Raw genomic sequence first — 15899 nt, forward strand, 5'->3', positions numbered from 1 at the left:
TGCTGTGTGTCTCATCCTCTTCTCTCTCCCTCATCATCCTCTTCTCTCACCCTCATCATCCTCTTCTCTCTGCTCTGATCTGTGCATTCTGTTCTTTTAAGACTATGCAAAGTTACCAGTAGCCGACTCCAGTCAGGGAGGGTTGGCACGCTATTGTAGGCTGTAGTTAGACATACCTGCCATGTCATATCGCAATAATGTGACCAAGTCATATATGACCCACCCCGCCAAAACATTTTAATAAAACATGTATATATACTAGGGCTGTCAAAATTAATGCTTTAATTTTGGAGATTAATTCAAATTATTTAAAGCATTAAAATAAATGTATCTAGAGTAATCTATGGAGTGAAAAATATTCAATCTTAGCGCCGCGGATATAAGAGAGGTCTAGCTGAGTCAATGTTGATGGTTTTGTTGAACATTTGTATTTCACAGGAGAGAAACTGTATTCAAAGAAAGCTATTAAAATAGTCTTTGAATCTAAATATACTTTCTTTGTGTTGATTTTACATTAATTCCATGATTTTACTCAAGTAAATATCTGTTTAAAGGAAGCGCCAGTGACGTCAGCGAGTACGCTGATACCGTTGTGAGTTACATAACGACAGTGGCAGACGGTATTGTCCTCACAAAGAAGGCGCGGGTTTTCCCAAACCAGAAGCCTTGGGTGGACAGCACTATAAGAGCAGCCCTGAACTCACGCACCACAGCTTATAACCTGGGCAGAGAGTCAGGAAATATGGAAGAGTACAAGGCTTCAGTCTACACTCTGCGCAAGGCTGTTAAACTTGCTAAGAGGACATATGCTGATAAACTGGAGACACAAATGGCACAAAACGACACAAGAGGCTTGTGGAGGGGACTGAAGACAATAACTGACTACAAAGTCAGCGCCCCCTCAATGGGGAGCGACGACGCCTCTCTCGCGGACAAACTCAACTCCTTCTACGCTCGGTTCGGTGTAGACAGTGTCGCCGCTAGCCCTCTGGCTAGTGACGTCACTGGCACACCGGCTGTTGTGGAGGGGGGGGGGCAACCGCGGGGGGGCGGGGGCGCTCTCTCGTTGTCGGAACACAGTGTGAGAAGAGCATTTATGCAGGTGAACACCAGGAAGGCTGCGGGCCCAGATGGTATAACAGGACGCATACTTAAGTCCTGTGCAAACCAGCTTGCCCCGGTGTTCACCGCCATATTTAATCAATCCCTGGCGGAGTCAGTAGTCCCTGCCTGCTTCAAGATGTCTACCATCATTCCGGTACCGAAGAAACCCTCCCAAACATGTCCAAATGACTACAGACCGGTGGCACTCACCTCTGTGGTCATGAAATGTTTCGAGAGGCTGGTCAAGGACCACATTTGTGCCTCTCTCCCCAGTGATATGGACCCTATGCAATTTGCATACAGGACAAACATGTCCACTGACGACGCGGTCTCCCAGGTACTGCACAGCACTCTCTCCCACCTTGACTGTCAGAAGGGGGGCTATGTGAGACTGTTGTTCATTGACTACAGCTCAGCGTTCAACACCATAGTCCCCACCAGACTGGTGGACAAGCTGATCGAGCTAGGTCTGAGCGCCGCCCTGAGCGCCTGGGTACTGGACTTTCTGAGTGAAAGACCCCAGGCGGTCAGGGTGGGGGGTCAGACCTCCAACACCATCACCCTGAGCATCGGGTCCCCCCAGGGCTGTGTTCTAAGCCCCCTGCTGTACTCACTCTACACACACGATTGTGTGGCCAAGTTCAGCTCCAACTCCATAGTGAAGTTCGCAGACGACACAGTGGTGGTGGGGCTGATCTCGGACAACGACGAGAAGGCCTACCGAGAGGAGGTTGAGGTACTGGAACGTTGGTGCCAGGACAACAGCCTGCTCCTGAACATTGGTAAAACCAAGGAGCTGATCGTGGATTATAGGAGAGGACAGCAGGAGACACACACACCACTGATGATTAACGGGGCTACCGTGGACAGGGTGAGCAGCTTCAAGTACCTGGGGGTCCACATCTCAGAGGATCTGACATGGTCAACACACATAGACACAGTAGTAAAGAAAGCGAAGCAGCGCCTCTACCACCTGAGACAGTTAAGGAAGTTCAGAGTATCGGGGAAGATACTCCAATCCTTCTACTCAGGAGCTGTAGAGAGCATCTTGACCGGAAACATCACTGCCTGGTATGGGAACAGCACGGCACAGGACAAGAAGGCCCTACAGAGAGTGGTGCGCTCAGCCGAGCGTACCACGGGTATTGCGCTACCTCCCATGCAGGCTCTATACAACAAGAGGTGCAAATCCAGAGCCTGCAGGATAATGAAAGACCCCCACCACCCCAATAACAGCCTGTTCCAGCTGCTGAGGTCAGGCAGACGCCTGCGAACCCCAGCTACTAGGACGGAGAGGCTTAGGCTAAGCTTCTTCCCCCAGGCCATCAGAGCCTTGAACAATGAACATTGAGAGACACAGAAACTGAACTATCCACACACAAGCACACACTAGCACATGCACGACACGCACGCTGAGCACGCTCACACACTAGCAGCCACTTTAACACTCATGCCGCACACACGCACACTTATGGCCAGAGGAAAGGCCACTTAAATTAATATAACATCAGGAACAGTGTATTGCACTACTAAAGCTACCTAGCATGTCCTATATGCTCTGTAAATACTATGTACAGATACCGAGATGGCACACCATGTACCTGTTTATTGCACTGTTGTTTTTTATTGGATTCTATTATATGTTGTACCACTGTATTTTTATTGGACTCTATGTTGTACCACTGTATTGCACATCGTCGCGGGCAAGACCAGCCGCATTTCATTGTATACCTGTATGCCGTGACAATTAAAACTCTTGACTTGACTTGACTTGACTTGACTTGTTACAAGCTTCGGTCTTGAGTAGAAAAATGCTATTTTTAATCTAGATTAATTACAGAAAATTGTGAGATTAATTAGTAAAAAAAATTAATCTATTGACAGCACTATATAAAGTCAGATTTCTCAAAATAATTTCTGAAATATTTGAGTGTCAATTGAAACATTGTTATTAACCTCTTATTCACCTCTTAACCCTAGCCCTATTTTCTGAAAAGCCGCCTAAAAATACATACCTAAGTAAATGGAAGATTGCTCCACTCCTACAAGGCCCATTTGCATGGTCTTGATATCTAGGGACATCTATGGATCTCAGGGAATGTATTCCCAGTGTCAGAAATATTGTGTCTGTTACTAGGCTTGAGTAAATTGTGATGAAACAAAGGAGAATATAAATTATGATTTTTCTTTGCATCTTTGACAGTGAATAACACCATGCTAAAAATGACCAGACATGGAAAACTGCCACTGAGCTCGTGCAGCACCTCCTTGCGATCACGTGTACAAAAGATCTACCAATAAAGGGAAGATTATTAAACAGAATGTTTTGTAGATGCAGTACTGAATTCTGCCACCCGGACACATGCAATTTGAAATATTATTATATTCTATATATTTAAGCATTACATCACGCGGAGGAGTGGTTTGTGAACAATAAACCATGCCTAGGGGTGGTCGTTAGACCCCCCTAGGCATGGTTTATTGTTCACAAATCACTCCTCCGCGTGATGTAAAGCTTTTATACAACTGCCACATTCATCCAACCTTATTTCTATACAATAAACACACATTAATCGAAGATTTATTGAAAAAACCATCCGCCAGAAAAAGTTGTTCCCACAACTACAAAAAAGACAATTTGCCTCCATGTGGAAGCAGATCGGAAGTGCATCCAACCAACTAACACATCCAACTGTGTATTATTGGAATGATTGAGAGAAGTTGCCTCATGTGGAAGCAGCTTGAAGTGCATCCAACCAACTAACACATCCAACTGTGTATTATTGGAATGATTGATTGAACATTTTATTACCAGATGCAGAATGGGTACAATACAGTACGGCTCAATACACACAATTGTTAAGGGAATGCAGACCTACTTTCCATAGAACTTCATTCTTAGATGCTTCTATAGAAAGTAGGTAAAACAAATTAAAAAGTTTTCTTTGCCCTATAGGAAAAAAACGTTTTCTTCGCCCTATTTTTTTATTTATTTTTTTAAACCTACTGTAGAGGGCCTAAACTTAACCAGTTGGAAACCAAGCGTACAGTAATACAATTAGCAATCAATCAATCAATCAATCAACTCAATAGGCCATGCTCACTTAGAACAGCGCAGCACCCAGCTCTCTCTCAGTCTGACCCGCGTTGCAGACAGGAGTGTGTGTGTGTGTGTGTGTGTGGGGGGGGGGTGGGGGGGGGTGGGGGGGTGGGGGGGGGGGGGTGTCTGGCGGTGGGTGGAGACTAGAGCTAGCGCTGACAGTCAGAGAGAAGGAAAAAGAAATTGAAAAAAAAATGCAAATTAATCAATCAATCAAATCGCGATTTTTCTTTTGTTCTAGAATGACTCAAGACCCATCAATTACATCATCCAACATTGTTTAAAGGACTAACACATTCGCAGTGACAGAATCGCTTCATATTTAGTCGTTATGGTGCTATCAACATATCCATTTGTTGTCCGCAATCTTGTTTTCTCCCGGAGTGAGCCGGCGGAGTGATATGTGATTCGGTTGTGGGCGGGTCCTGAACCCAGGACCGTGGATTGTTGCCAATAAAGACGTGTAAATGGACTGTTTCAGCCAATCAGAATCGAGAAATTTGCATGCCGTTGTATAATATAGAATATATAATATCAGGCCTATAAATTACCTTATTATAGCGAAGTTGCACATCTATGGATCGGGCCAAATCTACTCTTTCCAGTTCAATTTGGATTTAGTATCACCAGGCGTGCAGCATGAACCGGCGTGAACTGTACACTGTACATTGGAATACTGACAAAGCCATACTTGGTCATTTACTGTACAACTGGGTTAGGACATTTGTAGGGGCCAGTTTCGAATTGCAGTCTCCCGTAGGTGTTCTTTGAGAGTGTTTTTGAAAGTGGGTAGTGATTCACATTCCTTTACAGCTTTGGGTAGGGCGTTCCACATTGATGTGGCATAATTGCGAAACGTGTTTAGTCCCTTGTTTGAGCCGAATCTGGGTTTAACATGATTTGTGGAGCTCCCTCTGGTGTTGTGATCGTGGTATTCACTGACCTTTGAAAAGTATTTTGACATGTACATGGGTACCTTGGTCGTGTAGTGTATCTTGTAGACCAGGCCCATTGCAAGTTGCTGTATTTTGTCGTCTACTCTAAGCCATCCTAGGTTGTCAAAGTGGGCAGGGGTGAGGTGGGTTCTAGGAGTCAGGTCAAGCAGTAGTCTGACTAGTTTGTTTTGAGATGTTTGTAATTTGGTTTTTAGTGCCTTTGAGGTGCTTTGGTACCATGAGGTGCAAGCATAGTCGTAGTACCCTTGAATGAGTGCTCCTGCCAGAGTCTTCAGGGTATTCTTGTTTACCAGAGAGGAGATCCGGTACAAGAATCGAGTTCGTTGGTTGACTTTTTTTATTACATTATTTGGATGCCATTTTGTCACAGGAAAGATTAGCCTCTAGGATGGAACCCAGGTAGGTAATTTCATCTTTCCTTGTGACAATATTGTCACCCACTGTAACTGAGAAGCCGTCGGTCTTGCTGAGTTTGTTATTTGAACCGAAGAGAATGGACTCTGTTTTGCCCATGTGTAATGATAGTTTGTTATCGGCGAGCCATATGCAGATTTTGCCTAGTTCCGAGCGGAGGGTTTTTTCAACCTGTAACTTGTTCTTGTCAGAGACCAGCAGGGCTGAGTCGTCCGCAAACAGGAACAAGTTGCAGTCACAAGCTGACGACATGTCATTAGCATAAATTAGGAACAGTAGCGGTCCTAGTATGCTTCCTTGTGGAACACCACAGCTCACTGGGAGGGGGGGGGGGGTACCGTCTACCTCCACCATCTGTTCTCTCCCCTCCAGGTAGGATTGTATCCAGCTCACTGATAGACTATCAAAACCAATTGCTTTTAGCTTGTCAATCAGAATGGTGTGATTGACAGTGTCGAAGGTTTTTTGTAGGTCCAGCATGACCATGCCGCAGTATTTGCCCGCGTCCACCTCTTGTTTGATGTGGTCGTTCAAATAGAGAAGGCATGTGTCAGTGGAGTGGGATGTTCTGAAGCCAAATTGGAATTCTAGATTAGATTTTTTTCCGCAAGGTACTTTTCGACCTGTTCGTCTACTCTTTTTTGCATGACTTTCGAGATGGATGTAAGGATAGAAACAGGGCGGTAGTTGCCTGGGTCTAATTTGCTGCCCTTTTTGTGCAGGGGTGTTACTCTCGCAATTTTGAAGTCCTTGGGGACGTGTCGCTGTTTTATGGAGAGGTTTATTATGTGTGTGATGACTGGGGTGATGGTGGCTGCTGAGTCTCTGAGGAATTTGGAGGGGATGTTGTCATGGCCAGTGGCCTTGTTCGGTTGGAGGGCACCCAGTTTTTTGAGTACCTCATCTGTAGTTACCATTTCCACAGTTTGAAGTCGTCTTTGTGGACGCCTAGGTTCTTGTAGTATGCTACTATGTGTTCTACCCCATAATGCCCTGAGTGGGAGGGTAGTTTGTTTACCAGTGTTGTGGCTATGTTTGTGAAGAAAGTGTTTAAGTAATTGGCTACATCCAGCTTGTCTGTGATGAGTGTGTTGTCCGTCTTTATGTTTATGTCTGAGAACCTGGTTTTAAGTTTTTTACTGCAGCCTAGTTGATTATTGAGTAATTTCCAAAGTTCACGTGGTTTATTTTTGTTTTCCTCAGTTTTGTCATTGATGAAAATCTTTTTTAGCAGTTTTGATCATGGAGTTTACATCATTTCTTAGTCTGTTTCTTTCTAGTTTGAGTTCAGTCACGTGGGCTTGGAGTTCACTGCTCGTGCTTTTGGTAAGCTTTGACTGACCTTTACGAAACTCAGAGCATTTTTTGTCTCTGGCTTTCATAGCGGTCAGTATTTCAGTGTGCATCCATGGCTCAGCGCGATTTTTTACCCTGGTGGTTCTTAGGGGGGCCATGTTGTTTAGTATTGTTGAAAATGTGGTTTTGAAGCCAAGCCAGGTTTCTTCAACCAGTGTACCATTGAGCTCATCTGACCAGTCCAGGCTCTCCAGTTCAAGGTTAAAGGCCTTGCTAGAGTAGGTTTTGAGGTCTCTAGATGTGACTGTTTTGTGACAGCCAGCCTTTAGCTTTAGCTTTTTGCGGGTACAGAATATCATATAATGATCACTTAACCCGCATGCTATAACCCCTTTATTGGAGATCTTGGACTTGTCAGAGGTCAGGATGAGGTCAATGGTAGTCTGAGTTGATTCACATACACGTGTGGGTTGGGTGATTAGCTGGCTGTGGCCGTGCAGATCACAAAACCTACTGAAGGCCTTGAAGACGGGTGCTGCTTTACGCAGCATATCCGTGTTCCAGTCCCCAATAAGGATTTTTTTCTACGCCCTCCACCCCAGCTAAACACCCATCAAGTGTGTCATAGAAGCCACTGTGTTCTGGAAACTGCTCCGCCATTTTGAATCGGTTTGCAATGCGGATTTTTGCTAAACGTTCACAGAAAGGTAGAAAAACTAACTGCGTTCTAATTTATGCCAATAACGTTCAGTTTTGTGGTAGATAATCCCAAGAAATAAGAGAAATAAGAAAAATTTATCCACAAGTAATTTGCTTGACAGAAGCTGGCATGAGCTGGGTAATGTCGTTTTTCTAAATTTCAACGCTCATTCAAAGCTCAAGGTCTCGTCTACTCATATGACTACAAACAGAATTGCGGCACGGATTCAAAATGGTGGATAATTGCTTGTAAATTAATGCATTTCAAAAACGAATAGTTCACTAATAACACTTTAACACATTGGTTGCCGTTCACGAGAATTCTTGTTTCTGTGGCCCAACGGTTCTGTGCCAAAAAACGAAGATTCTCGTTTCTGTGTCGTTATTTCTTTTATTCGCTATTGCCATTCATAATCCATCAAGGCACCTTGTGCAGGCTGTCCTGAATGGGTCTGAGATCGCAAACGTCCAATACGGCCGCCTAACGCCTTGGATTCTCTCTGGTTCAGCCTGTACGTTGATCTAAGAAGTCCGGTCCGGGTTTTCCTACCCGGGCAGTAGTAACCTTTATAACTACTGGGGAGAACCAAGCACCGTGGATTCATGTATTTCGGTGGATTATCTTGGCAACACGATCGAGATCAATACTTGGAATGGCAATCAGATAATTAGAATATTCTTTTTGCAGTACCTCCTAGTCAAGGTAAGGGCTATACGTTATCAATCTTGCGTTGATCCGAGCATGCCTTAATTTTGATCTGTGTGTGTCCTGTAACGTTACTCCACAACGTATGCCGTTGGTGACGATCGAAGCATAACCCCCCCCCCCCCCCACCCTTTCATGCATGCATAATGAAACATAATACCGATAATATAGCGTTGATTCAGATTGATTGTTGATCCAAGCGAGGAATACCACGATTTATAGTGAAATGCAGTAAACACTGCTTACCGGCGGTTCCTGGGATTACACAGAATTACTCTAAAACTATACTCATTCACCACGGTATAAAACGGGAATGTATTGATGAAAAAATTATCTGTTTTTTGCATCTTGACCGGAAGAAACTCAATGACAATCGACTATATTATTAGATCCATAGCTATAATATTTAATATAGTTTTAGCACTGCAAACACCGGCATGTATCCCCATTCATTAAAGCGCTGGCACACACGGCCCACAGCGACCTCTGGTGAATGGCACTGGATGTGTTAACCTATTAACAAACGTATTGCTGAAAATATACACTATGACTGCTGTTGTGACATGGTTAGGGTCTTTACTCTTGGCTACATTTGTGGGGAAAAAACGCAACTTTTATTCATATAGTCTGTAGAGATGGATATATGGCTTGGGTCCGGTACCGGACCCGTCGGGCTTAAGAGGTTAACAGATATTAACCGAGATGTTGTTGCGATTGTATATGGTCACATTTCCTTGTGTTGATTTCACCTAGGGCGGGCTGGGTGGACTGCTGGAGTGTACCCAACTTCCTGCTGATCATCGACTACACATGGCACCCCATCTATCCCCAGAAGGCAGACGAGCAGCTCAAGCAGTCCTGTAAGCTCACTGCACAAACTGGACACATATTATTTGTACATACAGGCCATTTCACTCTGTGACTGAATGAGTTATCGGTTCAGCTACAATATTAAATAGGGTTGTCTTCGAATAAAGATATTTGTACCCAACTAATAGTAAAGGTTGACTAATTGATTTGTTGGTTTAATCGAGAAATCTGTAACATTTTAGTTACCCACCTGCAATGATTCAAAAGCATCTCTTTGAATATCATGCTTATCAGAGATGTGCTTATAGTTTTTTAATAAATAAATAATCAACTAAAAGACCAAACCGATTCATTGACTATAAGGGGGCAGCCGCAATTGGTAATTTGGACTAAACTTGGACAAGTGATGCATCTTGCCCTTTTGCTTTGCGTTAATGAAATGTGTGCTTTTTCAATAATCCATATCTCAGGCTTTAGACTGTGAGGAAATGGTCACACTTTGCCGTGCCTGTTAATTCTTCTATAGGTCCCACAGACGTGAGTTTCAAACCAGTGTGTTTCTTACCATAGCCATTAGTGGGCGCCTGATGGAAGTGGCCGCCTACTTATCAGCAATTCTCCTGTACATTGAGCCCCATGAAATTACATTTAGAGGCCGTTTAGCTTCCGTTTAGCGTCCCTAATGTGACATATTTCAGAGCAAAACAGAATAGTCAGTGGGACATAACATCATCAATCTTTACTTTAGTTTGCTATGAACTAGTTTGCTATGTGAGCATCACAAACCTCTCTCTGGGTCACCTTGCTTGCCATGCTGTGGATGAGACACTCAAAATGAAGTGCAAAATGAAGTTGAGTCATATTTCAAGAAAGTTTCACGCTCAACCCCCCCCCTGTCTAGTACCCTCAGCAAGTCGAGCAGTACCACAGGCAGATGAAACAGAAAGACAGAAGTCAGAACCTGAAAAAGGCCAGTGAGGATCCAGCGAGTGAAAGAGAATACTTTTTTTTTGCTAGCAGGGTTCCCAGGATAATAATGTATGATTCCATGATCAGTGTCAGAGATCGAGGAGTCTATGCTGTCGGCACTGAGGCCTCCGGAACACAGCTCAGCCCCCCACAGTGCCCCTCCACCCTACAACTCCGCCTCGGCGAACAGCCGTGTTCCCAGTGACCCCTCGGACCTGCCCCCTGACAGGCTGCACGTGGAGATGGAAATGTCCCCGGACTCTCAGATCATCTTGTACGGGCCCCTGCTCAGAGCCCTGATCTCCATCAAGGTAAAGCTATCATTCGGGGTCTGCCCTCCCCTCCTAGACGTGAGCTAGAGCATGTTTAGTGTTCTAGGGGCTGGCCTAGCTGGTCACACCGGCCCTTTATGTAGCTAATACTTCATATCACCGATGGTGCATATAATAATAATAATAATTTTTTTTTTTTTTTTATTTACTTTTACATTTTCATTCTATTGCACCTGGACATGTATAGCGGGATACTTGTTTATCCAACAGCTGCATCGTGTTGTCTGCTCTCTGGATGAGGACGTCTGGGGAATTTATCCATATTTATCCATCCATTCTTTTATCTGCTTTTTCCCAGTGAATCTTGATACATAATTTTGTTGTTTCAAATAAGAATAAGCCAATGTTTAGTAAAACATTTTATATTTGAGAATATCAACATAACATTGCTCTCTTTTTGATATTACACTTCCTACTGCCATCTAATATAATGAATATAATTTTCATGGTGTTTTCCTTGCTGGTCCTCAGCGGTAATATGTAACGCTACGCTATGCTTGATTTTTGTTGTTTAACGACTTTGGGGTGATTGTGTAACAAATTAGTACATTTATATTTACATTTTGTCATTTAGTTGAAGCTTTTATCCAAAGCGACTTACAAGTTTTGTAAAACAACAGCAGGAAGGGTACAACTCTATCAGCTGAGTAACAATGTTCCTCAAAGTGTTGAGTGCTACAGTGTAGGTTAGTATATTAGGACAAGTGCATGACAGTAAGGTTAGTTAGGGTTAGCTTTTTTTCTTTTTTCTTTATTTTTTTGTAAAAAAAAAAAAATGGGGAATTTGTAGCTAGAATTAGTAGCCCGAATTCTATGTTTAGGAAATATAGAATGCGCCTGATTAAGTACAATTTAATTACATGACACATCATCGCCTGAGAGATCTTGACAGGGAAATTGACCGACACATTCTCTCTCTCTCTCTCTCTCTCTCTCTCTCTCTCTCGCTCTCTCGCTCTCTCGCTCTCTCGCTCTCTCGCTCTCTCTCGCTCTCGCTCTCTCTCTCTCTCTCTCTCTCAACACACAACCTTCAACACACACATGCACACACCGCCTTCTCATAAGTATACGTCATTATCCAGATATTTCTGTGCATCATGTCTATAATTCCAGATATCTTTGTAATTCATATTATGTACGTCAATGCTCCACTTGTTTGGTCTACTCTCCTGTATACACTTTTTGTTAGCTCACCATTCTACAGAGATCTAGGCTATAGGGCCATTGCTGTAATCTAGGTCTCTCCATGTTGCAACATGTCATTCTGTCAGTAAACTCCTTATCCTTAATCAAATACTCTGTTGTCCGCCTCCCTGAATAATATCTGGTCAAATTATTCCACATCAGATCTTAAATTCATCTCACTATATGTGATATGTAGCTAACGTAGTGTAGTGTAACATATTGCAGCCCCGGGACCAGCACGATTTTTCCATGCCAAAACTGAAAGATATTGTGATATGAATATATAATTCGTTTTGAAATATATATATTTTTTTTCTTTCTCTCCTCCAGGAGAACTACTTTGGCGAGGACGACATGTACACAGACTTCGAGGAGGCGCTGACCAGCCCTGTGCTGTCCACCTCCTCCTCTGGCCTCGGGTGGTCTCCCCTGGGCATGGAGGATGGCGAGCGGCGGGACACCGTCCACCCTCTGGACCTCAGGCCGTGGGACATCACCGTGCTCATCAACTTGTACAAGGTCCACGGCCGCCTGCCCATGGTGAGATACCTCTGGGGAAACCGTTGTTGTCGAGGCTTGGAACCAGCACATGTTTGCTGTCATTTCGCTGTTTTTATTTGACCTTAAATTGTGGCTCACAGGGAGGTGACCGGTGAAGATTAAAGGTTATATTATATATCAATTACTCACCCTGTGATGCTTTGAATTCATGAAGATTTCTCTTCTTGCATGCCTCCATGGTTAACGTAGGATCCAAAAAACGATAGCCATACTTGATGAATTACACTACACTGTCAATGTGTGTGGTCCATGTCAAGTCCACGGATATGTGGACATCGAGGTACTTGAAACTGTTCACTCTCTCGACCGGTGCCCCGTAGATGCTGAGGGGGCTGTGGCTAGCTCTCGACCTCCTAAAATCCACAATAATTTATTTGGTTTTGCTGATGTTCAGGGAGAGGCGGTTCTCCTGGCACCACAGCGCCAGGATCTCTACCTCTCCCAGGTAGGCCCTCTCCTCATTTGTAGAGATCAGACCCACCACAGCTGTGTCGTCAGCAAACTTAATGATTGTGTTGCTGTTGTGCTTTGCCACACAGTCTGTGTAAAGCAAGTAGAGGAGGGGGCTCAGAACACAGCCCTGGGGGGCATCTGTGTTGAGAGTGATGGATGCGGAAGTGCAGTTACTTGCTCTCACCACTTGGGGTCTTCCTGTCAGGAAGTCCAAGACCCACTGGCAGAGGTCGTAGTTCAAGCCCAGGTCTCTGAGATTGACGACGGGCTTTGAGGGGACTATGGTATTGAATGCTGAGCTGTAGTCAATAAATGGCATTCTCACATAGTTCCCCTGCCTCTTGTCCAGGTGTGATGCTGCCGTGTGCAGCACATGGGCTATAATGTCCTCCCCTGATCTGTTGGGGCGATATTTTGCAGGGGGTCCAGGGTGTTTGGGAGGGAGGAACATATGTAGCCCTTCACTAGCTTCTCAAAGCACTTCATGGCTATAGGGAGGTGTAGTGATTACGTCATTGCTGTTTCCGGCCAGTCCACCTTGCAAAGTTGCAACGTATTTGCCCATTTCTAAATAGTCTTGTTTAAAACTAATAAAGCATGAACATTTGCATGGTGTACCTTTCTGTGCATATTCATCCACAATCTATAGCTCAACATGAAAATATTCGCAATTAATCGTAAAAAATAATCGCTGAATTTTATTTCAACCAAAAATGCTTAAACAATAATGTTAGTGATAGAAGGGAACTAATTTTGTGCAAAAATGGAAAGCTTTCCAATGTTCATGAGGCAGAATTGTTACAATAGCCGATAATCCATTTTCCCAATGATGAATCCCTATACGGGTGGACCTCGTGGGCGGTCCAAAGTGACGTCAGACTACGGCGGTGAGAGCTACAGGGCGATAGTCATTGAGGCAAGCGGGCATGGATTATTTGGGTACAGGGACAATAGTGGACTTTTTTAAACAGGTGGGGATGACGGACTGTTTTAAGGACAGGTTGAATAATCTGTCAGTGAATAGGGAGGTGTAGTCTGACGTCACTGGTTGTTCCACCCGTATAGGGATTTAGCATTGGGAAAATGGATTATCGGCTATTGTAACAATTCTGCCGCATGAACATTGGCAAGCTTTCCATTTTTGCACAAAATGAGTTCCCTTTTACCACTAACATTATTGTTTAAGCATTTTTGGTTGAAATAAAGGTAGTTATAAGGTTTTTAATTTGTCGTAAAATAAAAACTACAATTACCAGTAGGCAGCCTGTTGTTCAGTAGCCAGTAGGCAGCCTGTTAGGCTGTCGCCAAACAACGTCACAGCAAGCTGATATCAAGCTAGCTAGCTAGCTAACGTTAAGATTACCTAGCTAAACGTACTAGACGTTAGCAATGTCTACTGTAGTGAACCATTTTAAATTGGGGCATGTAGAGGAGTTTTGGGAACGAGTGAAATGTGCAGGTCCTCTTCTCAGACCTGTGGGGCAAGCACTGCACATGCAAGCACTGCACACACATCATGCCGGCTAGCAAGCTAGCTAGCTACACAGCCCATTGATACCACGATAGCTAACTAACGTTACAAACTCAAAAACCTTATAACTACTACTACTGTCGTGTCCATAAGTTCCCTAGCAGAATACTTTGTTTGTGAGGACAAAAGTATACAAAGAGGAGAGAACCATTTTAAATCGGGGCATGTTAGGAGTTTCGGGAATGCCGGCTAGCAAGCTAGCTAGCTACTAACGTCATGTAAAAAACAATATAAACTATACACAATATGTACAATGAAACAATGATTTACATTAGTATTTACAGTGATTTAATATGCAGCGAAATAACGTTATACGATTTAAATTATAAATACAAATGTGGTTGTGGCTTTTACAAATAGTGGTTAGCTTTAGAGATAAATGGCTATGATCACCGGAGCACTAGTTGTTTGCAAGTGTAGCTGTACAATCAGCTGTAGACCAGCCTGTAACACTAGTGTTGGGGTGAAACAGATACTAGCCACAGATTCAGGGTCAGTTATTTTCCCATTTTACGAATTGTTAAGCTTATGGAATGTAAGGGAAATCTGATCCTAGGTCTGTGACTGACTACAGGCAGGAGGCAGGCTACGCTGTGGTGACGTCGGTCAGCAGCGCTAAATAGCAGTGTAGTTTCCCAGCGAACGAAAACATAAACGTTATTTTGCTACCTTTACGATTAATTGCCAATATTTTCATGTTGAGCTATAAATTGTGGATAAATACGCACAGAAAGGTACACCATGCCAACGTTAATGCTTTATTTATCTAAAACGAGCCCATTTAGAAATGGTCAATGGGGAAATACATTAAGTGGAACAGAGGGTGGAACAGGAAAAAACGCAAATGACATAACCACTACACCTCCCTATACCCGGGGCCAGTTGGTCGGCACAGACTTTTAGGATGCAACTGAGGATGCCGGCCGGTCCTGCTGCCTTCCTGGTATTCACTTTCTTAACTCATTCAGCGCCAGAGGGCGCTGTTTACTGTGTGGTTGAAAGGCCAACGCTTTAAAGTATAGGAATACGCCGCAGTGTTTGCAGGGCTAAAACTATATTATATATTATAGCTATGGATATAATACTATTGCCCATTTGACATCGAGTATCTATCGTTCAATATGTGAAAAAGAAAAAAAAATCATCAATACATTCCCGTTTTATACCATGGTGAATATAAGTATAGTTTTAGAGCGGTCTAGGGTAATTCCCAAAAGGCTGCGTAATAGCCATATGCGTGTATTCTACTAAAAGCGTTGTCGTTTCTTGCCTGGACTAGGTACTATTCTCAAATCAAATCTAGATTATAGGTATTATGTTTCATCATGAATGCATGAAAGGGGGGGGGGGGGGGGGGGGTCGTTTTTTTTAATGCTTTGATCGTCACCAACGGAATACGTTACACAGTACATTACATACATACGCTCTGATCGCAATGAAGGAATTCTTGGATCAACGCAAGATTGATACCATATAGCCCGTACCTTGACTAGGATGTATCCCAAAAAGAATATTCCAATGATCTGATCGCCATTCCAAGTATTGATGTCGAATCCACCAAAGAACATGAATCGGGAGTGTTTGATTTGTATCAATCCATGCGTTATAATAACCGCTCGTCATGCCCGACAAGGAAAAGTCCGCCCGGACCTATATAATCGACGCACACCCCAATACACAGTTTCAAAGGATGTGCAATACCGGCCGCAACCTACCAGGCGGCGGTCTTGGACTTTTGCGATCTCAGACCCATTCCCAATGATAACACCAGGCTCCCTGGATG

General features: G+C 43.7%; 1 protein-coding gene across 1 annotated transcript in view; it reads left to right on the forward strand.

The window, feature by feature from the left end:
• The window catches only part of kiaa1109 (KIAA1109), a 347797-nt gene that overhangs the window by 93553 nt on the left and 238345 nt on the right, over positions 1-15899 (forward strand). The window contains exons 18-20 of the mRNA XM_084310762.1: positions 9029-9135; positions 10142-10365; positions 11902-12111. Coding sequence (XP_084166888.1) covers positions 9029-9135; positions 10142-10365; positions 11902-12111 — 541 coding nt within the window. The remainder of the gene's footprint in view (positions 1-9028; positions 9136-10141; positions 10366-11901; positions 12112-15899) is intronic.

This window comes from Notolepis coatsorum (genome assembly GCF_963971535.1).
Source record: "Notolepis coatsorum genome assembly, chromosome: 3".
Classification (NCBI taxonomy): Eukaryota; Metazoa; Chordata; class Actinopteri; order Aulopiformes; family Paralepididae; genus Notolepis; species Notolepis coatsorum.